This window comes from Saccostrea cucullata, unplaced genomic scaffold (genome assembly GCF_032062105.1).
Source record: "Saccostrea cucullata isolate Sc308-1 unplaced genomic scaffold, CSIRO_AGI_Scuc_v1 ctg232, whole genome shotgun sequence".
In the NCBI taxonomy this organism is placed as follows: domain Eukaryota; kingdom Metazoa; phylum Mollusca; class Bivalvia; order Ostreida; family Ostreidae; genus Saccostrea; species Saccostrea cuccullata.
This window is the reverse complement of record NW_026929738.1, coordinates 197451-223283: the sequence shown is the minus strand read 5'-3', so window position 1 is coordinate 223283 and position 25833 is coordinate 197451. Positions and strand designations below refer to the sequence as shown.

General features: G+C 36.1%; 2 protein-coding genes across 3 annotated transcripts; one reads left to right on the top strand and one right to left on the bottom strand.

The window, feature by feature from the left end:
• Window positions 1–1893: 1893 nt before the first annotated feature.
• Window positions 1894–8187, bottom strand: LOC134282078 (pachytene checkpoint protein 2 homolog). The gene is made up of 11 exons (XM_062764522.1): window positions 7937–8187; window positions 6044–6206; window positions 5648–5830; window positions 5439–5529; window positions 4903–5039; window positions 4680–4766; window positions 4145–4251; window positions 3602–3755; window positions 3339–3451; window positions 2881–2950; window positions 1894–2683 (listed from the first exon to the last, which is right to left on the bottom strand). The coding sequence occupies exons 1-11, from the start codon at window positions 8026–8028 to the stop codon at window positions 2591–2593; spliced, it is 1290 nt and encodes a 429-aa protein (XP_062620506.1). The 5' UTR covers window positions 8029–8187; the 3' UTR covers window positions 1894–2590.
• A 2617-nt stretch (window positions 8188–10804) lies between these two features.
• Window positions 10805–21611, top strand: LOC134282069 (protocadherin-23-like). 2 transcript variants are annotated; one of them, XM_062764505.1, is made up of 16 exons: window positions 10805–10941; window positions 11077–11139; window positions 12429–12593; window positions 15738–15804; window positions 16040–16200; window positions 17355–17470; window positions 17662–17842; window positions 17934–18092; window positions 18327–18458; window positions 18561–18683; window positions 18875–19054; window positions 19182–19369; window positions 19675–19897; window positions 20428–20926; window positions 21026–21087; window positions 21185–21279. In XM_062764505.1, the coding sequence occupies exons 1-16, from the start codon at window positions 10860–10862 to the stop codon at window positions 21277–21279; spliced, it is 2496 nt and encodes an 831-aa protein (XP_062620489.1). In that variant the 5' UTR covers window positions 10805–10859. The 2 variants fall into 2 exon arrangements, with proteins under 2 accessions (XP_062620489.1, XP_062620488.1); XM_062764504.1 differs by lacking the exons at window positions 10805–10941; window positions 11077–11139; window positions 12429–12593; window positions 15738–15804; window positions 16040–16200 and adding an exon at window positions 21358–21611 and having other exon boundaries at window positions 17358–17470; window positions 21185–21275.
• Window positions 21612–25833: the final 4222 nt, after the last annotated feature.

The following is a 25833-nucleotide window of genomic DNA, read 5'->3' as shown; positions in this document are numbered from 1 at the left end:
TTTTAAACTTTTTATCAATAATAATATACACATTTCTTACTATAAATGTAACATAAAGATCACACAATTCTGCATAAACAATATCAAATTCTCAAAATAAAAAAAGTATTTTTAAAAGTGCAATTTTGACTACTCTCAAGTGCCGTTTTGCATATTTCCTAAGTGCCGTTTTCACCAGGTGCCGTTTTGACTTGTACCCGTTCACTCATCTGGGAAATGTAGGTCAAATCCAGCCTCCCAAAAGCCATCAGTGTAGTGTGCATCCTTCGATGCAAACATCTTTCAGTACCGATTTATTTTTTCAAAACCCTACCATTTATCCTTCTTTGAATACACTGCAACCTGTGTGTGTTGAAAGTTGGGGGGGGGGGGGCTAAACCATATACATGTAATGCCTTTTAATTATTATAATACAGAGTACCCAACTTTAAATTACACACATTACCCCCTCCCTAGTATCTTATTCATTTACATTTTCAGACGAAATGCACAGACAAACTGTTTATACCACTGTCTTCTATAACTATGATATTTTGATTGGCTAAATAATCTGTCTCTGAAATGACAAAGGAAAAATATTGTTGTGTTCGTTTCTATAGATAATAAGTAGTGGAGCAATAACAATATATAATTAATTTTTTTAGATGACAGGAAAAATTCATCTTGTAAAAACGAAAAATTATCTGTGAAAATGAGGTAATATATATTCTCATGAAAGCAACATGTTCCTTATTTTCACGAGATATTATCTCGTGAAAAATGCCTTTCCAGTGAAAACGAAATATTACCTTGTGAAAATTAGAAATTATCTTGTGCAAACGAGATATTATCTTGTGAAAATGGCATAGTATCTCACGAAAATGACATCTCCTAAAAACGACATACAGTTTTTACAATATGGCCTTTTTTTTTCAAGATAATAAAGTCATTTTCACACGATAATTTCTCGTTTTCATGAAATAACTTGTTTTGAGGCGATAAATTCTTGTTATAATTTAGTGAAAATGAGTTGTTTTCACGAGATGAGCTATTCATTAAGTGAGCTTATTGCTCACAGTACCTTTAGTTTATTTTTTTTTTCTGCCCAAGGTTATCACATACAAGTACCATTTCATGGAATTATATTTGACTTTTCCACTCGGTAAGTAGTTTTTATACAGAGATTAAAGAAAACCAGAGGTACTGTGAGTACTGATTCACGAAATAACAACATCCAGATCACTACATGTATATACACTTCCTCTTTCCAAGTAAGAGGGTGTAATAAACACATTGAAGCATACAAAAATGGTTGTGTAGATATATTATTGTAGAGGACAATGGTATTAAGTGAAACAAAGAGATAAAAGATGACATTAAATTCAACAGTTCTAGCAGTTCTTTTTAATTAGCACAACAAGCATATTGCTAAAGCAATACACGTCTCTTAGCTACTTCTGGGTAAGTTCTAACCCTAAAGTCTTGACATTGCATTCATTGAGACTGACACCTGACTGATGTGCCAAAACTAACAAACAATAGATAATATAATCATCATAAAATGAAAATCATCCTAAATTGCAGAGCTGCCAACATTCTAAAATGAAAAATAGTAAGGCGGGGTCTAGGGACCACCTAGGCCCCGTGCTGCTGAAGATATTTTTGCAAATGGACATGTAATCTGAGGCATGTTTCCATCTTTTTTACTTTAAAACATTGACATGAATGTGATCGGCCATCTAAAACCGAAACGATGATACAAGCAAGCATTGTAAGAATTATGAATATATTATAATAGTAGCAACTATTGACTGCCAGCTATGAAAATACTGGTATTATAAACTTTGAACAAAAAACCTGAATAATTATATACATCATAAATTTTATGAATATCGTAAGGGTTGGCAGCTAAATTGTTGCACATTTCTATAGAATATGTTAACAGTCAGAATGTACAGAAATTACGAGACAGAAGGAATTTAGCTTAAAATTTCAATGAAATGCACCATAGTTTTAATACTTCTGAAGCAAAGAATAATTCAAATGGAAATAGAAGTCCACAAAACACACACAATCAGCAACTATGTTAATTAAAGACAACAATGTACCAAGTTTTAGATATTCTAAAAGTTTTATCTTTATCAGTTTATGATGTATTTTATGTTTCATGGAAAAGTAAATTCATAAAATTAATAAATTATTAATCTCAGACTTTCAGGAGCACATAAAAGCTAATAATTTCTTATTTGCTAGGTATTGCGGGGTATGATACTGAGATGTACTCTGATACATTTTGGAGGCTTTAATGTATTTTTAAGAAAACAGTACCGATTTACAGTCTAATAATGCACAGGGGTAATGGTCAATGTCCAAAATATAAATGGAACCTAAATTTGATTTAAACTATTTATAAAAGTATACCAAACATCAAAGTTTTACATACAGGCAGAAATAGAAACCAAGTCCTCCAAATTTCACTGAAAGAAGGTTTATAATAAAGTACTACCCTGAGAAAAACAGTAGCACTGACATATATAATGATAAATTACAAGGTTTATCACAGAATGATGAAGGACATTCAGTCTGATTAAATAATCTTTTGTATCCTCATTTAATCCTTTGATAAGTCATTCCTCTCTCTGAACTGTCTTTCTATAGCTTTCCTCAAACCTTCCAGAAATTCCTCAAGAGATACACTGGAAGTCTGCAAAAGAAAATGTCTACTCATAACAGATGACATTAATAATTTCATAAAATGAAATATTTTCTTTTTCGTTATCTCGGTCATATTGAAACTTAATTGCAAAAAGTATATATTGATAAAAAAAAAAAAAAACATTCTTGGACTTTTTTTTTATTCTAGGCATAGTATTAATTAGTTATTTAAAACAGTAAAAATACCTGAACAAAGAGAGCATGTGCAATAAATGGTAGCTTTCTTAAAGTCCTTCCACTTAATCCCTGACTCTGCCTGCAAGTACAATTAAGAAAGATTAACATTACTCAGAGAACTGGAAAATTGATAGATATACTGGGCTCCATAGAGTACTTTTGATCATGATCTTTGCAAGAGCAAGTGGTTTTAAAGATAAAAATTCAGGGTTATCTTATAATGATTTTTAATATTGTAGTGAATGAAGGCTATTTGTTTTAATATCAATAATGAAAAAAAAAGAGATTTTTTCTTGACTTTTGACTGAAAGAGCTACTTAGTATGTCAATAGTTGTTGCCTTTCTAAACCATTTCTTAGTAGAATGAAAGGAAAGCTTCAAAATCCATCTGAGACTGTTTGGTTTATGTGCTTACATTGCTAAGTCTCTCAGCTGTAAACTGAGCTTTGTTTGGTTTATGTGCTTACATTGCTAAGTCTCTCAGCTGTAAACTGAGCTTTGTGACATTTTTTTCAATAAACTTCATGACTTCCAATGTCCGTAAATCAAACAGTTGCTGAGCAGGGGAGATGATTCCAACCTTCAACAGATAAAAATTGATTGACTATGTAAATTCAACTTCTAGTTAATCTAAACAGTCAAATATAACAAACACAAATACAGAAGCTCGCTTTTATAGAAAACTTGGTAAAAAAAAACTTGATGAGATTTTTGATGCTAATAAACATACTCTCATGAGTTCTGTGATACAGGAGTGGTAGATCTTGAATATGGCAGCAGGAGATGGAGGTCCAATATACTGCTTAATATCTGCCCTGTCCACGAAGGCCAGGTCGATAGCGCCGGTCACATTAGAGGTAGTCAATATCATCACATTAGGGAACCTGTAAATCAGCATTACATAAAACAGTGGTCTACAAGCACTAGTACCGGTACATATAACACTCCCTGATAAAGTACATATACATGTACCACTATATGTACATGTATATAGTAAAATATAAAACATTGTTTAAAACAGGCATTATCAAACTCTCATTCTTGAAATGGGGATCATTTCTTATAAATCTATGCAATGTACAGATAAACTGTCACAAAATCTTATCTACTGTACTTGTAACAGCATGTAAGTTTTGCATGTTAAACTTGTCAAATGCAAGTAGGAAGTACAAATGGATACACAGAGACTGTAAGTACATGTCCCCTTAATACTACTTTTCAATCTTATTTACTTTTTATTTCATACCTGCATGATACCTGGAAGGTAATTTACCTTTTAATTTGATCCAGCTGGGTGAGGAGAGCATTCACGACTCGGATGGCATCAGACGGTTCACTTCCTGACATTGTGCTCTTCCTGGCGGCTGTCAAACTTTCCACCTAATCATATAAAGAACAACAATTAGGCCATGCAAAGTTAATTACTTGGTTCTCAGGCCTTTTTTTCAAGAAATATGATGAGGGAGGGAGGCATTTTTTAAAAACCTTTTTTATTGCCCCCAAAACATGATGAGGCAGCCTTTTACAATGTACAAAACCTCAAAAAATGCTGAGAGAGGTGATTTGTTGTTTTTATTTTATTGATTTAGTAATAAAAATGTTCAATGAGGCATTCTTTTACATTCATTTTTTTCCCAGTATGAACATGACATGTAATTCTAAAACTGATCCCTGTGACTAAAGTTATGTTACAACAATTTCCTACCATACTTGTCCTTTCCTTTCCCCATATAAGTGATGATCAAAAATATGAAGAGAATTTCATGAGTAATGAAGCAGGTGAAAAAAAAAAAACCCATTTATCTTACCTCATCTATCAAGACAAAAACTAAGGCATCCTGATCATCTATCAATTCTTGAATTTTCTGAAACATTTTCATTACTAGCTTGCCACTCTGTAAAACAGAAAATAATAGTTATCTTGCAATAGTGAAATAAGAAAATCTATTTAGTCCCTTTGTAACTGAACTGTATTCAAATTAATATACATTCTTTTGTTGAATTAAAAACATAGAACTGTCTTTGCATTACCTCTGAGAACCATTTTGAGAATAAGCTGTGGCTGTTAATTTCAATCAGCTGACCGTAGGAGTACCGGTCAGACATTCTTATGACCAGCTTCTGAGCCAGGGCTTTACACAGGGAGGTCTTCCCAGTCCCTGGAGGCCCTAAGATACAAGAAAAAAAACATAAAATATTTGAATTCTGACAAAATATTATTATATATGCTGTAGTGATGTTATCCATTACATTTCACATGTTATTTTACACCTTTGCAGCTAATTATATACTGTAAATCACTTTTTATTCGCGAGAACTTTATTTTCGCGTAATTACGCGAGACAATGTGCTCGCGAAAAATTTAATTCTCGTGTATAATAGCATTCCTTAAGATTATATAGAGCAATAACCACACTTCGCGAAAATTTTGTCTTGCTAATCAAGAGTCAATGACTATCTCGCGAAAATAAGATGTCGCGAAAACTTAGTGATCTACAGTAGTACATTACTAAGTATTTATTTGATTTGGAGTCAAAATACATTATGATATTTTACAGTCAACAAACCATGAAGGAGGATAACTTTGTTCCAAGATATGACATTGTTGTCCACGGCTTTATCAGAAAACAATAAGGTTGTGGATGCATAATTCAAAAGCTACAAAGACATAGAATAAATTCTTATACCGTTAAAAGATAAACTGTGTTTGATACTTTTTGTTACACATGTATGTCTGCATGTATGATTAAAAAGCTTTTGAGTCAATGCTACAAACCCCTCTTTTGATATCCTCATCATAAACTAAACTATCCCACAATCCACTGAAATCGGAGGCAGGAAGTAACCAGTGATGAGCCGCGGCTAGGTCTTCTTCGTCGTCCAGTTCCTCTGTCCCCGGTCCATCGTCATTGAGGCGATATACATGTAACACCAAGTTACTAGATAGCAGACATATTTGCTACAATTAAAAGAATAAATCATCATATACATGTATGTTAGATGACCTGAAACTTTTTCCTCAAGCTAATCAATGATTATCAATTTTTAATTCATTTTTATAGAAACAAATGTTTAAATCATTTCTTGCAATTGTGAAGTCAAAATTCTCGTTTACTAGAAAAATTGAAACATTAAGTTCAATTCACTGCAAAAAAATAATTTATGCTTGTACCTTTTTCTCTGGACCATATTCTGTGTCACAAAGTGAAACAGACTTCACATTCTCCTGTAAAAAGGCATCGTCAAATGCTGTCAAGGTAAGATCGCCGTATGCCACTCTGTGTCGTTTTAGTAGTGCTAACACATGCTGTTTTACTGCATGGCTTTCAGCTAAGCTAAGAACAATGAACATAATGAAACAAATATGACAGATAGTATTCAATCATAGGAAATAAATCCCAAAACTTATCTTCATTTTACAAGTAGGGACCAACTGCCAGAATATAACCTAATATCCAGGTAGAAGCTATAGATCAAAGTGGTACTTTAACTTGTAATATCCCAAATGAAAGAAAAGAAAACTTTCATAGCTGGATAAATTTTTGTACATTTCTGGCACTGTGAAAGTAAATTGGGGCATTCCATTTGTAGAATTTCAATTGAAATGGGACTCCAAAGTCCAATGTCACACGGTCTCACACCAAAGTCAGATGGTCTATGCCAATCCCTTATGGCCAAAGTCCAATGGTATGGAAAAAAATTTAGGTTTATGACGTCATAGTACTACAGCGCCAAATTGCAATGCTGTGCCATGCCAAAGTGTAAAGGTTTTAAATAATTAAATTGGAGGACTCTAACCATAATACTGTAAACCAACTTTTATTCGCGTGCGAGAAATATCCGCGAGCTTCGCAACCTACTTTAACTCGTGAATATTAATCATTGCGAAGCATTATTTTTGCTTTGTATACATAGAGGATGGTTCTTCAATCGCGAAAATTAATGGTCACAGATTGATTCCAAACTTAAGAATTGCGAATAAAAGATGACATGAATAATAGTTGGTTTACAGTAGCTCTAAGAAAGGTTCAAAACTAATCCCAACTGGTCAAGTGTGTAATTACAACCTATATATCTTGATAAGGTGCTAGATTATCCCTAATGATATCAGATGAATAGTGAGCAAAAAACTAACCCTAAAATCTTTCGAGTGGGTTTGAAGCTATTCCATATAAATCAGTCCATTAGTATACAAGGACTAACCCTTATTTACCAATATTTACATTTCCAATGTTTTTGTCCAAGATAAAATTACAAATAGTTAATGTACTTGATTTCTACATAAATATACTGGTTCATCGATAGGCACGGTTAAAAAAATCACATGCAGAATGGGACAAATAGAGACAGAAACGAGGCTAGCAGCATGTAGATTTGCGGAAAATATAAGGTATAACTAGCAGATTTTTTTTATTTCATGCCGATGATCAATCGATTGGCTTGCATGTAATTTATCAATATGCATAAACGCTTTCAGCGCACAATATCACGTAAGCCACTCAATTGATCATATCATGAAATAAAAAATTTAGACAGTTATTCCTTAATCAATAGGGCTTTTTCCTGGCACACTATTAAAAAAATGAGTGGTGTGCGAGTAGTATCCCTAATGTCTTTGACTCTTTGGTTGATGCAAGCAATTAGCAAAATCAGTTAAATTACATCAATACATGCATGAATTCAGGACAACAGTGTCAAGGATTGATGTCAAACTATTGTGATGTCATAACCTTGACTGTTTCTCTGCACAAATGCCACCATCACACAGAGCCCTGTGAGTCTCATAGGAGAGCCCTCAAACTTTAATTGGCATGACCATCAGACTTTGGAGTCTTACATATTATAAATGTGCTGTTAGGTCCCGTTTCATTTGGGCAATAGACCTATAAAGTAAAGTCAATATAGTAGATCATCGTTTATTCGACGATTTATGATCATAATGAATACAATTATCTATAGGAATTTCCTTAGTTTATTATTAAGTGTCAGCTTATGAACAAAAAGGCTGAACGACATGATAAAAATTCTTCCAATTCCTTTATTTGATGAATAATTCCATACAAACCTGGTCGGTTGGAGACAAATTTCAACATGGTATTTTTCATCTGTTCCCTTAGGCAAATCGTTCCCAAGTCCATTTACCGATATATCACCCATTTATATAAAATTTACAATTCAAATTATCTATCTTAACTATCCAACTAACAAATATTATTCGGACAAACAATCTTCCATGAAATCTACTTCTGCAATGCAACACAACACCTCTTTGAACATGCCGCCATTTCTTTTTGTCATAAACAACATTTAGAACCAAATGTCACGCGCTATAATATTCCGGAAAGTGCCAAGTACCTTATCTACTGATCTTTATTTCAAGGTATTCTAATTATGGCCACGTAAAGGGAGTTTCGGGGGTATTTAGTTTTACCCCTGTCCGTCCGTCTGTGTGCACGTCTGTCTATCTGCCAAAAATTTCAACCTTGCCCTTACCCCTGTCCGTCCGTCTGTGTGCACGTCTGTCTATCTTCCAAAAATTTCAACCTTGCCCACAACTTTTAAGTGGGTGGGGCTATGGCTTTTATATCTCACAGGTGTATTCCTTTAATTGTGACAAGACCCTTTCTTTTCTTTCTTTGGGTACCACCAAATTTGACCTCTTGACCTTGTTTTTAAAATCATCTATTTACCAGTGGCGGACCAGAAGTTCATGTGGGGGGGTTTTGAGGCCCAAAAAACACCACACTTTTACTTGGGGGTGGCCATAAAATTTTGTTTTAAATGGTTCCAAATGGTGCATTTTCCAGCATTGTAGGGATACTTTTGTAGCTTTTTTAAAGACCGATCATCACAAATTTTTAATAAAATGTTTTCAATTCAATTTAACTTTAACACAAGACTTTAGACTTTGCTTTAAAAAAATGTTAATCAAATTTTATCTTTGACCCTTTAAATGCACCTTTAATTTAGTTATGTCATTGACAACTAAAGTCTTTTTAAAAAAAAAAATTAAAAATTGAATTCTTTAACCTTTGTGCTTTTCAATTTTTATATACTGTCAATATGATTTGGAATATAAACACACGGCTTTAATGAAATTTCACATGCAATTGTAGAAAAAATTTACATAAACTGTGAGAAGGCCTTAAAACTTTGGGGTTTGCTACCAACATATATTAATTTAATTTAAAAAACGTTAAAAAAAAAAAAACCTTTTTATTCATAGTTTAAAAAACATGCATTTTATCAGCAAAAGAATATTTCAGCAAACACGTTTTCTGTTTTTAAAAAATATCATAGTAGTTACCTTAAAATATCAGCATCTCTCTGATTACCTGTATATAGCCCTGTTACGCAGTGGATGTATATTTCACATGAATAACAAGTTTTCCAATAAGAATATCAACTTTTGGCATATAAGAATAGTATGATCGCATACTTATATTTATTGTATCAAGCTTTTGCATAAATCACAAGAATATCGAGAGAGAAAAAAGATACTTAAACATTTTGAATAACAATTTTCAATCACATTTTTCATGGCATATATGAAATGTTTTCGAATCATAAATCTACTTTATTAATTCTGATATTATATTTTGTGTTATTTTAAAACAACTTATCAATGCATTCGAAAATTACACAAAATAAGTTGAGAATAAAGCAAACCACTTTGGGGTTTACAGCTTTAAGTTGCAAAGTTGCATGGGATCAGGATTGGAAAAATATTCATTAATAATTACTGATTCCGTCTTACGACGATTCAAGTACTTGGAGATGTTAGGTTACCTTAGTAACTTATTGAAAAATGTTAAGCAGTTTAGAATTAATCTGCCTCAAACACTTTTTTTTTTAATTTTTAAAGACAAAAAAAAAAATTAATTCCTAAGTTACATTTTGAAGGACTCAACATCGTCGGTAATGAGCGACGAAATTTATGGAAGATACGTTGAAACCGAGAGAAAATGCGATATTTTTAATTATTTATATCTATATACCATATTCAGTGGAGTAGTTAACAAGTACGGCAATAGCCTTGCTTGCAGAAAGTACTGATACTACATAAATTACTGATATTAAAATCAAGAAATTGGTTTTCGGCAAGTGGGGGATTCGAAACAATTGGACATCTTTAGAAAAAAAATACAAAATCGTCTACGAAATCTCTTACTGAGTATTTACTTAGGAACAAAATCAAACAAAAACATTAAAAAAAAACATTATTCCAAAGAATGCCGCTGTTTAAAATACGGATCCCTAACATAATATCTAAATATTTTGGAATGAAACCAGAAACCAATTTTCTAGTTTAACGTTGGCTCTAATAACGACAGCATTTAAAACACTAGCATTACCTTGTTTTGGCCTTATGATAAACTTTTTAAATAAGAATCTATAGAGCTGCAGATGTTTAATTAATTTTGGCGTTCAACAAGTTTTGAATCTGTAAAAGTCCATCGGTTTCTATACAAGTACACGTACATGTATTTCCAATGAAAACAAGATCTGTTTAATCTTTGAACTCGATTATGTACACATATTTAAACGGACCCAGAAAGTGCATGGTGGTCAAACCACCATAATACACATCAACAAAGAAGAAATTGTTGATTTTTCAGCATGTTAACTTTTATAATGAGGTTTTTATTGCTGTTGGTGACTTGGTTCATTTTAAATTATATCCACAAATATTTTATTAAGACGAGTGAAAATTCGGTTTCCTCTTTCCGGAAGTAGGACGTCTTTAATGCAAATAATTGCAGGGTGTTTGGTCAATTTTCGTGTTTCGAAAGTCAATAGGAACCAAAAACAGAATTGTCATACGGATTAAAAAGAAACATGTCATAAGAAAGGGCATTCTTCTCAAATGTTCGCAGATATTGTGGTTTCTGTGGTAAATGTTTATATACAGCTAGCTGATATCGCGAAAATTAACAGAAATGCACTTCGGATGATATCTTTCAGCACGCTACATATGTACAGATAAAATGACCACCCCAAAAGATGAAATGTCTTTGGGAAATGTCATTTTTCAACTTGTATTTGGCCTATTGTTAATTTTTAATGCGGGTAAGTTGAGAGATAACTTCAATGCATCAAATTCATCTGAAACAAGTCCACAATTAAGCTATTGGATTCTAACTTAGAGGATCAAAAAATAAATTAAAATCTGAAATGATGAACTCAATGATTTTCTTTTCTAAGAATGCGGATGTAACTTCGGTGTAAATCCAACCCATTACAAGGACATTATAGAGAGCTGCACAAGTAAGAGAAATCTTTATTAAAACTATTGACTTCAATACTCTCTCTCTTGACTCAAATTGTATGTATGACAAATTATCAGATTTTTATTACTTTAAAATAGGACTAAGGCACTGGAATGTTTAGATGTCATATTAAATATTGAATTTTCATTTGGCAATAAATATAAATATAATTGTATATACAGCTACTCATGAAAATCAAATTTATATGTTTCAATTTAACAGCAATGTAACTTTTATTTCTCTCCAAATGATAACCATTTTATATCTGCATATTAAGTTTATCGAATTCTCCTCGAAAAACACTGACATCAAATTTTACGCGTAGAATTTTGGGATGGAAGACATATTATCATGCGAAATGGCCAAAAATTACAATGTAGACCTATATAATAGTATTAAGGAAAAAAAAACTTACTGTAGGAACAAAGCTATTCAAATCAAAGAGAAAACTTCACTGTTAGGAACCCGGCTCATTTATTTTTATGACATACGAGGGTTCAAAATTAAAGTGTATATTTTGCTTTCTAATGAACGTCTTTCAGTGACAATTGGCATATACGTTTGACATACACTAAAAATTAATAAAAGCAAGAAATATTTTACAAATATTAAATATTTTCTCTACAATGGTATATAAATGTGTCAATAGTAGGGGTACCCGGAGCAGTCGCGGAATCAGATATTGAAAATATGTAACCCCAAAATTCTAACTCTTCGTGGATCCATAATGAGAGCGAAAATAATTCAGTTTAAGTGTATAATTTTTCAGCTTTGGTTCAAATTCATGATGTGCAACTTTGATAAAATTATGTTCAGAAATACGGAGAGCATAAAAAAATTAAGCGCGGTAGAGAAATTTGCAAACTATTTCAATAAATTGAAAATCAAAATTAAGATTAACTTTAAACTAACTTATCTTGAGATTCCTCTTTAATGGTTGTCAGTCCAATTTTTTAAGATAAGGTTTATCTCAAATTATTAAAGTATCCTTGTCTTAGCAAAAAATTGCCGAAAAGAGAGAGAGAGAAATTCCTCAATTTATTTTTGTTAGATTATTTTTTTTTGTCAAATCTTTTTCAGACCCCTCTCCTTTTGAAAAAAAAAGTAACCAGTGACCCGATATAAAGTAGTTATGCATGTATTTAATAATTTTAATTACAAGTCACAAGTGGTCCTCGAAGTTAGGGTTTGAGGCAAAAGTAAGGGATTTTTATTTATTTTCAAATTTGTACATTTATTTTTAACTACTACAAATCCATTATTTTAATTTTTTCAATAAATATACAGGTTGTCAGTACATTATACCAGCATACAAGTCGAGTTGCTGTGGGAGTCTACAACGTGTGGACTTTTGGAGCAGCAATTACGGACTCATCGACTTCCAAGTGTGGAGAAAAACGTCCCCTAACGTCTATCAGTTGATGCATAGTTATAATTACTATGTCCCACAAGGTATATCATAAAATCTATCAGTTGACGCATAATTATAACTACTTTGTCCCACAGGGCATTATAACTATCCTAAAATCTGTCAGTTGACGCATACAGTAAAACTCGTTTAGTACGAATACGGATAATACGAATTACGGATATAGCGAATTGAAGTAATTTCACAGGTCCCAGTGACTTCGTTATAATGGAGTTTTATGTAGTTATAATTACTATGTCCCAAAAGGTATATCCTAAAATCTATCAGTTGGCACATAACTATAACCGCTATGTCTCAAAAAGTATAACTGCCCTTGGGTCCATGAGGTCTATCAGTTTACTCAGAGTTTTAACTAGTAGGACCCACAAGGCACAATAATTGCCATCAAGTTTATCAGCTGTCGCAGAGTTACTAGTATAACTACTACGTATGTCCCATAAGGCATGAAAACTGCCCTAAAAGAACTTTATTCGGTAATAACCAATATTTGCCCCCCAAATCAAACTTTGATGGAGATATATTTAAATAAGTTCTTAAACAGGGGAGTATATGCTGACTTCAAAGCACTGAATACTTTCATAAGTAATGACGCCATATGTATGTAATGACGTCACAAATATGACGTAAATTTCAGTTTTTTATGAATTTTACAGAAAAATGTACAAATTTCGTCGATATTTTGAGTAGAAGTCACCGAGCGCATATGTGTTCAGGATTAATATTTTGATATAATGTGTAGAATGATAATATCAATGAAATATGACAATATTGTTCCTGAACAAACCTGCGCTCTATAAATTTTAAAGCTAAAATTGTTGAAATTTTGTCCATTTTGTCCTCTTTCTGAAAAAGGATATAAAATCGGACTAGTTTGTGACGTCTTCAAAACAAAAATTGTGAATACACTGCTTTGACACTATAATGTTTTCTGTTAATTTATATTTCTCATACAATTTATAGAATTCAGCACATTTTAGGAAGTTTTTAAAATTTGACTTTTGTGGGGGCAAATATATGCAATATACCGCATATAGTTCTTTATCAGCTGACGCGCAGACTATTATGTTCCACAAGTTATGATTGATTGATTGTATGTTGTTTAACGTCCCTCTCGAGAATATTTCACGCATATGGAGAGGCCACCACTTGCTGGTGGAGAGCTTCAAATTTTGTCCTGTACTCGGCACTCAGGCCATTGAGCAATGAGGGATGTTTTTCGTGCCAGCACCTACTGCGACATGGGACCTCTGTTTGTACGGTCTCATCCGAAGGACCGGTCTCCACGTCCCACTGTGCGATCCGAACCCGCGACGTAAAGATTGACTCCTTACTTCTCGAGTCAAGAGCAGACGCTCTAACCACTACGCCACGCGGGTGACTCCACAAGGCATGATAACTGCATTAAAGTATATCAGCTGACGTATATTTATTATTACTATGTACCAGAGGGTATGATAATTGTCCTAGCCTATTAGCTGTATAAATTTATAACAATAAACTAGAGCCGAGCTCGTTGCACAGCAACGAGTAGGTCTTCCGTTGGAGCTGCGTGCAGGAAGAAGTGACCGTTAGTCAAGGTCGTGCCATATTCTTAGGTTATAGTCAATCTTATAGGAGGTATTAACTAAGATAACAATGTTTTTCTCTGTAGCAGAAAGATGATAAAGGTAGGTATGTGACTTTGAACTTGTCCAAATGACCTTACGAAAGCCATGACACACTCGGGTTATGAGCAAACTCCATCTGTGTATTACTGACTTCTCAAATTCACATATGTTCTAACAGTCTACTAATATTCATCAAGTGGTTAGAGCGTGTGCTGAAGAGTCGCGAAGTAAGGAGTTGATCCTTACGTCGTGGGTTCGAATTTTATTGTGGGACGTGAAGACTGGTCCTTTGGATGAGACAGTATAAACCGAGGTCCCGTGTCACAGTAAGTGCTGGCACGAAAAAGACCCCTCCCTGCTCAATGGCACCGAGTGCCGAGTATAGGACAAAATTTGCAGCTCTCCACCGGCAAAGGATGGCGTCTCAATATGAGTGAAAAATTATTGAAAGGGACGTTAAACAATAAACATGTACAATTATTAATCAATCAATCCATTCATCCAGTCAAAACAACTTATCCTTATAGTGACCTTGAATTTGAGTTAAGGCCATGTCACACTCAGCATGATACCAGCAATGTTTCACTAGAGAAGAAGACAGTAACGAATATATAGTTTTTCATCCAGACTCATCCAAATAATTAACCTTTCAGCAAGACCGAAACATACACCGGTTAAGAAAAATCCCAGTCTGTAGGTTATTGACTTAATAAGTTCTGACATGTTTCTTCAGATCGAGTCAAAACAAGAAATCTGTGAGCCAATGCCCACTAGGAATACCTCCGCTCTGATGTGAATAAGCAATATCATGTTAGTAAATGTTACAGGTATATGCACGGATAAATAGGCATTTGACATCACATTCATATCAAAATAAATCCCACTATACTGCATGCCTCAACAAAGTATGTACTAAAATTCCAAGCATCTGTTTTGAATAGTTGCTGATAAAACTGTCACAAAAATTTGTTAATTTATGAAATGGGCTGATGCACTGACAAACAGGAAGTTGAAATTAGATTTGAACAAGCATGCCTCATGAAAGATTGTGCTAAAATGTCAAGCTTCTGTGATGAATAGTTGCTGAGAAAACTGTGACAAAATTGTTATGTATGAAACATGTATGAAATAGACAGACACACAGACAAACAGGAAGTTGACATCAGATTTAAACAAGAATAAATCCCATCATATGGCATGCCTCAGAGAAGATAATGTTAAAATTTCAAGCATCTGCAATGAGTAGTTGCTTTGAAAACTGTGACGAAATTAGTTATCTTTGAATGGACAGACACAAGGACGAACAGGAAGTTGACATTAGATTTTAACAAAAATGAATCCCACCATATGACATGCCTTAGAGGAGATTGTGTTAAAATTTCAAGCATCTGCGATCAGTATTGCTGAGAAAACTTCGACGAAAATTTGTTATGTATGTATAAAACGGACAGACGCACGGATAAACAGGAAGTTGACATCAGATTTGAAGAAAAATAAATTCCACCATATTGCATGCCCGTACAAAACAGTCTGCTAACAAGACTTGATTTTTTTTTTCAGCAAATAAATTGCTCTCAATTTCTACCGGTGATGATATCTTAATACAGACGAATGACAGAGTCGGTTGGTATGTACAACTTTATGATCAAGTTCATTTTCTACATATACTAAAATAGGGCAACAGTTAATGGTCGCAAAAACCTTGATCCAGTATTTTAACATTCCTGAAAAGGTCAGTTGCACTCCATGCTTTGGAGTATACATGTAATCAAATCCTTCCATGTTTAAATTTTTTAAAATGTCAAGAAAATTTGAAAGTTTCGTACTTCAGAAGTACATAACAACAAGACATTTTATTTCAGGTTCACGAACGGCGATAACATTATTCCTTACTCAGTCGCCGCACCAGACGAAAACATACAGTTAACCAGCGTCCCATCATTTTCTGTGGGAGATTCCTATACTTTGAATACACCATATGTTAAAAACAGAAATTATGGGATCAGGTACTTCGTCGAAAATTGTAAGTGCCTAAGGATTTTCATATATACTAATTCACATGGAATCCGGATAAGCCACTTGATTCACTATCGCACTATCGAGCACTAGGAGTCGCGATAATGCGATGGTGATAATGATGAAGCAAATGCGCAATAGCGATGGTTCGATAGCGCGATGACGCGACGATGCGATGGCGATAACACAATGGAGCGATAGTGAAAATTGCTTCATCGTCGCCGTACCATCGCACCATCGTCATTGCACACCATTGTGTCATCGCTATCGCTTCTTCATGCCTTCGTTTCATCGTCATCGGATTCTCCTACAATAGCGCCAACGTCATCGCAAATTTGCTTCATCGTAAGCGCACCATCTCTTAATTGTTCATAAATTCGCGGATGCAGTACATTTTACCAGGAGGGTTTGGGAGAGGGTCCACATCAACTCAATAGAAACCCGACTCAGTAATGTTTTGACAAGAAAAAAAAATGTGAAGATGATGAAGACTGAGTTAACATTTCATATAATGTTTAGCCATGTTCAATACCAATAGGCAAACTTTGGCTCATTCCGAACCTCAGACGCAGGTGACGTTTCCCGTATGGTGACAATACGGGTCGATGTGAACCGGTTAAACATAAGAACCCCCTCTGCACAAATTACCCCGCCTGAAACAATAAGTTTGACAGTCGATAAAAAAGAATGATTTTTAATTTACGCATATCTGCACTTAATTTGTTACACTTTTCAATATCTTTAGAGGGTATCTCAGTAAATCATTCTTTTTTTTTCAGCTATATCTCCATATTTTACAAATCTTCCACAAACAGTACAGATCTACGATACGGCCGCTACTGGAACGTCCCTCTATACCGTAAGCTACAGCGACGACAATGCCGGGGACATTCCTTATCTCACCATTAAAGAAAGCGGCTCTTCTGGGTTTACATTAGATACATCCACAGGCAAGAAAGATAACTGATTTTCATAAAAGTTAATATTTTAACTAAAATGTTAATAAAATACGACAAATACTATATTCCCCCTTCTAGCTCTGTAATATTGTACATGTATGTCCTTGGGTAGCTTGAACGTGATCTCAAAATGACCTCAAGACAGCAATAATTCTATAATGTTTGACGCTGTTTTAAGTAACAATAGGAGGTGTCATTTCAGGCATCATAAGTACTGGTGGCTCTCTAAGTACCGGGACATTTACGATCACAGTACGGGTGACAGACCCGTGTGGTAGGGACAGTAAGGAGGCTCTAACGATACAGGTCCTTAACATGGTAAATTAAACTGTATCTTCTTGTCCTCAGAAATAATCAGGTTAGAAAAAGAGACACTGCAATATAAGATATTCTAATAACCCTTTTCGTGATCCTTTCTAAAGCCATGTTTGGAAAAAGGGACTTTGCAATAAAAGGTATTCTGGAAATTTTTTTATGATGTTTTCGATTCATCATGTGGTTTGTTTTAGCCCCCTGAGATCCTCAACCTTCCTTCCTCTGTGGAGATCTCGGAATCCTCAGAACACGAATCCCTCCTCTATAACCTGACATTACAAGACCAGTCAGGAAACGATACGATCTGGTGTTCCCTCAACTACACGTCTCCAGCCGGTGCACCTTTTGTCGTGAAATACATAACTGGAACCTCTGGTAAGCTGGATACCCGACCATTCATTCCCTTAAGTTGTCAGTACCTTACAAGTGTACTTCAATTTGAGTGTTTTCCTCTTCGTTTTCCTAGATTTTGGTGTCTATAATCTTGCCTCCCCAAATTTTGACTACGACAACACCTCTGTTTATCAGGTGGTAGTACAGTGTACAGATTCCAAAGACTCCACCTCAGAATCACTGTATGTGTACCTGACTAAAAATGCAGAACCCGTGGTTCATAATTTACCAAGTAAGTATGCTACACAAACTCTTAGAAACGAAATATGGTAAGCACATTTGGGTGGTTTCTGATAAGTACCTGCCATCATAGAGCTGTACATCCGCCGATTGTCTTCGAGGGAAGGAAATTTGCGCAGAAGCAATATCGATGATAAACTACAATGTAACTCGCCTTGATTTGGGGTCCCATTGTTTCGTCTCTTTATTTCAAACATTTTCCTTGTTTCGTTCTTTCTGTGTACAGATGTCATCACTATCCCCAGCACCACGGCCGTGGGGACCATTGTGTTCACAGTTAACAGTACAGACGCGGAGAACGACCAGCTGGGATACTCCCTGAACTACTGCACGGCTTGTCCCTTCACCATCAGTCTCTGTACGTCTTAAATTGAACAATGTCGATATATTGGTCTTTATGCAGACGAAAGTAATATAAATATTACTTGAACATATTCATTTACATGTATATATATTTCAGCTGGACACATATTCCTTCAGACAAGCATCAAAGACGCAGCTAAATTTTCCTACAATTTGTACATTGTTGTATCTGACAAGTTTGGATCGGTTGTAGACAGATTGCTGACTATATTGGTCACAGGTAAGATTCGTTTCAATTGTCTGTTTGATCATCTACATGTACATATTCCGAAGAGGCACCAAACAATTGCAAACCCTCCATTTAAAGATATCCCATGAAATGATCGGATTCATCCAATGTTTCATTACTTTGATTTCAAAGTATTTTTAAGGCCGTTTTAAGAATTGAAATTCAAGTTTCATTTCAATAAGGTGTCAACAGTGTGCCTATTGTCAGTAACCTGGACCAGACGATTATTGTACCGGAAACCGTATCCATAGGAACCGTGATTTTTACCGCCTTTGTGTTGGATGCAGACGGCGATCCTCTTAGTTACATATATGAATACAATCCAGTGGAAACGGCTTCGAAATTCGCCATGGATGAAGCTAGTGAGTCATTAACATATTCTAGTAAAATTCTGTGAACAAGTCAAATTTAAAGTGAAAGATGAAGTAATAAGAAAGCAAATAAATGTCAATACTACAAGAATAATCTTCGTTTTATTATTGTTTATAGCTGGTAGAATATCGGTAATTGAGTCCCTTGACTTTGACGCCGGGGTTTCTTTCTACAATTTTTCATTTACTGTCAACGATGGAAAATCGGCAGCTCCTAAGGCTACCTTAACAATAAACATCCAATCCAAGAACGAACCACCGGTGTTTGCGCTACAAGTGTACCACGTGACTCGTAGGGAGGGAAATGTAAGTTGCAAAGATTCGAACACTACGAATACTAACAAGAACAAAAGCTCTTTAATAGGTGAAATACATCTTTTATGCGACCTCAACTACACACCAACTTAAAAGATCGAACAAATCACCTCAATTGGTTTTCTTTCTACCATCTTTTTTTGCATTTGAACACTAAATTACTAAATCCAATGTCCCCAAAACAGAAAAATGTTCGTAAATTTCTATCGTCAGAGAATATCAATGTACATATAGCTTCTACATATTTTCTAATGTGAATTGGATTTTTGAAGAAAAAAATTGGTGCATTTTACTAGGCGAACAGCGCTTTTCCAGCGCCAGGATTTGCAGTCAGTGATCCAGACTCGGGAGACACGTGGACCTACAGTATAGTCAGTGGTGACGATCACGGTCGTTTCTGGATGGACCCCAGCTCTGGGGATTTACGGTTTATGACGCAATACATCGTAGACAAACCTGAATTAATGCCACCTTCTGTAACTCTTATAACTGCTGCAATCGATCAGTCGGGAGCAAGTGGTAATTTTTATTTTATTTACAAAAACTAGCAAAATTGTGTTCTTGGACACTTTAGCAAAGGGTTTAGGAACCCGAAAGCCCAATTGTACTGGAACTGAATCTCAAATACCAATGAATGCTGTCTTGTTAGTTCTATCTTTTATCGTGGTACCAGTCTGTTATTTAAAGATAATTGCATACGAGTTCCTCGGTGACGATCGCCTCGATTTTAACACATTTTTTCTACAGTGGTATATATTTAGATTAACCTTAGTGCCTCTATTGTTGTCCCATTCTAGCCCCCTATCCATTTTGTAATTTGACATACCCTGGTCATGCTGGTCTTTGGAGCATAAGAAAATCTTGCACACTGGTAATGACTTGACTTCCTGTTGATGTATTTTTATATATACACCCCATGAGGGATGTTCTGTATTCCTCCGAACTAGCACCTTCGTTTTGAGTTCTGAAAAAACGTACATTCTCATCTGGTCGTTTACTTTTTAGCAAGAAACTAAAGAATCGTATTTTCTATTTTATGTCACTAACAGGAACAACGACATTGTCAGTGACAATCACGGACGACAACAACCAGACACCGTATTTCCCAAGCGGCCAGTATCACGTCAGCGTGATATATGACGTTCCCGTGCTGTCTTCTGTTGCTTACATCACTGCCTTAGACAACGACTATGGACCCATTTACAATCAGATCAGCTACTCCGTCAAACCAGAACTGGATTACCAGTATTTTGATATCAATGGTAACGCACTGCTTACCACTGCCAAATCACTGAAGCAGTTCGAAAACAGCACCAAGTTATATGCCGTCATCAAAGCCACAGACAAGGGCAACAGGGAATCATCCGTGACCGTCACGGTCAACGTTCAGCAAGGATCGAGCAGTCCTTTTTTCGATGACCCAAACACGGTGGCGTGGTTCGCCGCAGTTTTGGTAATCTTGGCCATTTTGCTGGGGTTGGCTGCCATTTGTCTTTATCGCTTCTGTAAATACGGCTATGTCGTCTCCAAGAAACCGTGGTGCAGCAAGTATGTTATAGTGGAGTAGAATTGTATCGATGAAATCTCCGTATACATATACTAAGTAGCTTACGTTGAATTTTAAATTCTCTTTTTTTAAATTTTAAGTTGTGGAAAGAAACAAGTCCATTCTCATAAAGGCGAAAATTATGAAAAAAGTGAAGATAGAAGTGAGTACAATTTATGATAAGTAATTTGTGCTTTAATTTTTGACAGTTGTCATTTGTTTTTAAGTTATCCATGATTATACTTATGCTTTTCTATTAGGAGAGTCTCGTATAAGTATCGTGGAGTATTCCGATGACTACGGCGGAAGTGACGCATGGATGCCCTCAAAGTTTAACAGCTGGAACCAAAGGTAACTTGATTTTCATTGTAGAGTTACAACAAATGTAATTGGATTATAACTGTATTTCAAATCTTTTTTTCTTTATTTCAAGGGAGAAAATGAGAGCATTACCGGCCAGCGTTGATATATGACAGAGTTGATGTTACCTTGGATGCGTTACCAATTATTGTACAATAATACCATAACTGATTCGCCTGATGTAGTATTTTAACTCAAAATGCAAACACATTTATAAAAATATTTAATTGCTTTCTTTCTCAAATTTCATTGGAACTAAAAGAAAGATACAGATCGGCATTTTGCTCAGTCTCATAGTGTTATATTTTCTGTAATTGTGAACATCTGCATTTGTGTTAAAATTAGTTAAAGGAAGAAAATTGTGGGTTTTGTATTTAGTCAGAACCACATGTCATATACGTGTATATAGATTTAAAATACTCAACAAATATGCATTTGAATCAGCATATCTATACTTGATTCCTATACGTAATAAAATCCTTACAAAGATACATACGAAGCCCCTTTTTTTACTCCTCACTTTGGTATTAACAGCAATAAAGGAGAATCTTTAATGAAAATTGAACTTGTAAATATTCTTACCTTGTCATTGGTCATTGTGTTATCAATTTACAGTAGCGCATGGCCATTCATCGACTCCATATATACCAGTGAACTTGAAATAAAATATACCACAGTCTGACATACTAGTATCTGTTTCATATTTGAATATTTTACAACAAATAAGTTCATTTTAATTCAGCTACATCAGAACCATCTTCCTGTGGTGTGTAGGACAACAACAAACTTCCTCCACTCTTGTGTATCCTGGGCCAGCCGCGTCAATGATCCCTATGTCTGGTGCATGATTTTTATCTCGCTTTCAACTGTCCTTCGCCATGATGTTCTTGCATGGCCTCCCTCACTTTCTTTTGCCCTCTGGGTACAGTGCAGTGCTATTCTTGTTGATGACTTTGGGTCTTTTCGTAAAATATGTTCAATCCATCTCCATCGCCGTTTGGTAATGATTGTACCCATATCCTCTTGTTCGCACCTGCTCAACAGGTCTTCATTTGTATTTGGCGGAGGTATGTGATGGGGAGGAATTGTAATCTGCTCAGATATGTATCTGTTATTCTTCAGCATTCCGATCCATTTAGGAGAGTTGAAACAACACAGCTCTGGTAAAACTTTGGCATGGTGCTGGTGCTATACTAGACCTTAAGATGTTATTATTTTCTCTAAATACTCTCCTGGACCAGGGATCATGAAACAGACTTAGACTTGAGTCAAATTTTCAACTGCCTGTAAAATGTTTATTAATTATTAAATTAAACTCTAAACTTGCAGATAACAACAATTTTGGAAAACAATGTGAAGAAATATTTTGATTTAGAGATGACTTCCACGACAAGCTTGAGATGTTTCATGATCCCGGGGCCAGGGCCTTACCCAGTCTGCTGTGAATGTCCTCCTTTGTGCCGCCCTCTGGATTAATGATGCTTCCAAGGTAAATAAAATTGTATTGCCTGCCGGGCGTAGTTCTTCACCATTGGCATTAACAGAAGCATGCAATTCCACATTAAATGTCATTGTCTCCGTCTTCTTCGTAATTATGAGTAGACCCACCTGCTATCCTTTGGTCTGCAGTCTGTGGGTCTTCTCGGATTTACTGGTGTGTTCGAGACATTAGTTCAAGGTCGTCCGCAAAGTCCAGATCCTTCAAAGTTGAGAACAGGTCCCTGCAGATCCCCCATGGAGAGTCTTCTGGTGTCTTCGGCATGACCCGATCGATGACCAAGTTGAATAATACTGCAGACATTATATGCATCCTTGTCTGACTCCACTTTTAACATTGAAGAATGTGTCATTGTCTCCTGCTGAGCATCTAAAGTTATAAAGGTTCTTGATCAGGTGGACCAGTTTGGAAAGAATACTATAATGACTTTAGATGCTCCAAAGGCTATCTCGGTGTATGCTGTCAAATGCCTTTTTAAAATCCAGGAAGTTGTCTTTGTCACTCTTCGCACTGATGTTGCAGAGTGCAAAGATCTGGTCAGTACATACTCGATGTTTCCTTAATCCTGCTTGCTCTATCCTCAATACAGCACGGACCAAAGAGTGACACCCCTCCAGTTGATACAATCGCTCTCGTAGAGCTTCTTTCTTTGGGATCTTGACAGTCACCCCTTTACACCAGTCATCAGGTACTTTTTCTCCATCCCATACAGCTGTGAACAGTGGTTAAAGGATGGTGGTTGCTATTCCATGGTCTGCTTTAAATGGCTCTGCATCAAGATTGTCTCGCCCCGTTGACTTCCCGTTCTTAAGGGTCTTGATTGCATCCATTATCTCATCCTTAGTTGGTAGGTCAGTGTCGATGTCCAGATCCTCTGTGACAACTGGTATGACAACTGCTTCATCAGGTAATGGTCGACTAAGTACTTCGTGAAAGTTTTCAGTCCTGTTCAGAACAGTCTTGTTCTATTTCTGTTGTCAGCAGTATTCCTCGTTTGTCCTCCTGTGTTTCCTCTAACTTTAACACACACTATTTTTGTGATCTTTTATACTCTCCCTTGCTCTCCCCGTGCTGCCTCTTCCTCTGCCTCAGCTGCAAGTTGCCCCATGGTTTCTCTCTTATCAGGGATTGCAAGCTTCTTGACTCACTTGTTGGTCTCACTATACAGCTCCTCTTGCCTCTCATGCAGTCATGGGGACTTTTCTTTTTTCTTGATTGCCTTTCTCTCCTCTATATCAATCAGAGTCTCCTGCTGGATTCCGTCTTTGTTGGTGTTTCTTTTGCGAAGGTATAGTTTCGTTTTGCTGCTTTCAGTGTACAATTTAGACACATGCTTCCATGTGTTGTCCACGATGGTCTCCTCACCTTCATCCAATTTATCTTTCAAGATTCGCAATCTGTTTCTTTAATCGCTGATGAAGGCAGCTTTCACGGTGTTCTTCCTCAGTCCGTGAATGTCAAAACGCGCTTGAGTACATGTATTAGGCCCTGCCTCGGCTTCTTTCAGTTTGATCTTGATGAGTGCTGTCACCAGGCCTGGGGGCCATAAAACTTAGATGAGCGCACTTTTGATCTCAGTCTCACTTTTTACAAAGGAATTAATAGTGGAAAATTGACTTTGATCACTTTTAATCACTTTGATTAAAACGTGTTTGGGAGAGGAAGTCCACACATCTACCCATATTTACAATTTAAAAACTGATAATAACATGTCCTGCTTCCTTTCAGATGCTTTATATCTTAGAAGGACTTTTCGGACATGACCATGATGGTGTATCCGGGTAGCTGGTTCCATATCCTGATGGTGGTAGGAAAGAATGATTTCTTGTAGACGGTGGTTAGTCAGAATGGGATCCTGTACCGGTGTTTGATGACACCTTGTGGCTACCCCTGTTTGACTTTCTCCATAAGATATATGAGGTTCCTCCATAAGAAGGCCATGGTGTTGTTTGCTTTCTTACAAACACTATCGATATGATGGTTCCACGAAAGGTTGTTGGAGATGTTTACCCCTGTGTACTTGGCCTTGCTGGTAAAGGCCAGCTCCTTTCCTTGGATGTAATATGGTGTAATGCGTTGCTTCCAGTTGGTGGTGATACGGATAAACTCACACTTGTGTAGGTTGAAACGCATAATCTAGTCTGCTTGACTGCTTCTCAGTTTTGGAGGTTGTCGAGGTCCATCTGGAGTTGCCTGTCATTGTCCTCTGTAGCGATGGTCCTATACAGCAGACAGTAGTCCGCAAATAACCTGGCCTTGGATCTCACTCTGAAAGGTAGATCGTTAATATATAACAAGAAAAGCAGTGGGCCGAGGGTCGTTCCTTGGGACACTCCGGATGTAACAGGTGCGGTTGGTGAAAAATGGCCCTCGATCAGTACCTTTTGCGTTCGGCCAAACATGAAACTTGGTCCGGATCTAATCGTGTTCACAGTTGACTGCCTCATACACATGTAGTGGACTAGTTTGGCGAGCAGTCACTCATGTGGAACCGTGTAAAATGCTTTGGAAAAGTCCAGCAGCACTGCATCAACCCGGGTGTTGTTTCAATACTCATGACGAGCATGATCGACGAGGTCCTGGATTGTTATTAGTTGGGACTAAAGGATCGCTTCTTCCTAAGCCCATGCTTACTCCCGATGGCATCTAATCCGAAAATATGATCGACGAAATATAACCGAATTGCTGCCGAAACGACGTAAAACAGTAGATAATAAGCCAATCCCCATATAGAGTATACTCACATGCGGGGATCTAGAGGGGGTCGGGGGTCAGGACCCCCCCCCCCCCTGGAATTTACAAGGTTAAAAAGTTACCATGGACCCCCCTTGGAGAACGCTGACCCCCCCCCCCCCCGGTAAACGCGAATAGGTGTGAAATTGGTATGAAAAGTGAAAGATTTGAGGCAATAGAAGTCATTTTTTGACTGGAAAAAATTTCTGGATCCGCGCCTGATTCAATTGTTCAAATCATGATCCCCGATGGTAGGGTTTGCCGGATCAAAAAAAGAGATCTAAAGTTTTAAATTGATTACATCAGTGAACATTTTAA

Bases quoted from the DNA above. Each gene is read 5' to 3' on its own strand.
- LOC134282078 (XM_062764522.1), bottom strand. From the start codon at position 8,028: ATGGGTGATATATCGGTAAATGGACTTGGGAACGATTTGCCTAAGGGA. The intron at 5,530-5,647 runs GTTTGTAGCATT...ATGTCTTTGTAG, and splicing joins ATGAGGATATCAAAAGAGGG to CTTTTGAATTATGCATCCAC. The intron at 3,756-4,144 runs GTAAATTACCTT...GCTGATTTACAG, and splicing joins CAGCTGGATCAAATTAAAAG to GTTCCCTAATGTGATGATAT.
- LOC134282069 (XM_062764505.1), top strand. From the start codon at position 10,860: ATGACCACCCCAAAAGATGAAATGTCTTTGGGAAATGTCATTTTTCAA. The intron at 16,201-17,354 runs GTAAGTGCCTAA...GTGTCATTTCAG, and splicing joins CAGGTACTTCGTCGAAAATT to GCATCATAAGTACTGGTGGC. The intron at 17,843-17,933 runs GTAAGCTGGATA...TCGTTTTCCTAG, and splicing joins ATACATAACTGGAACCTCTG to ATTTTGGTGTCTATAATCTT.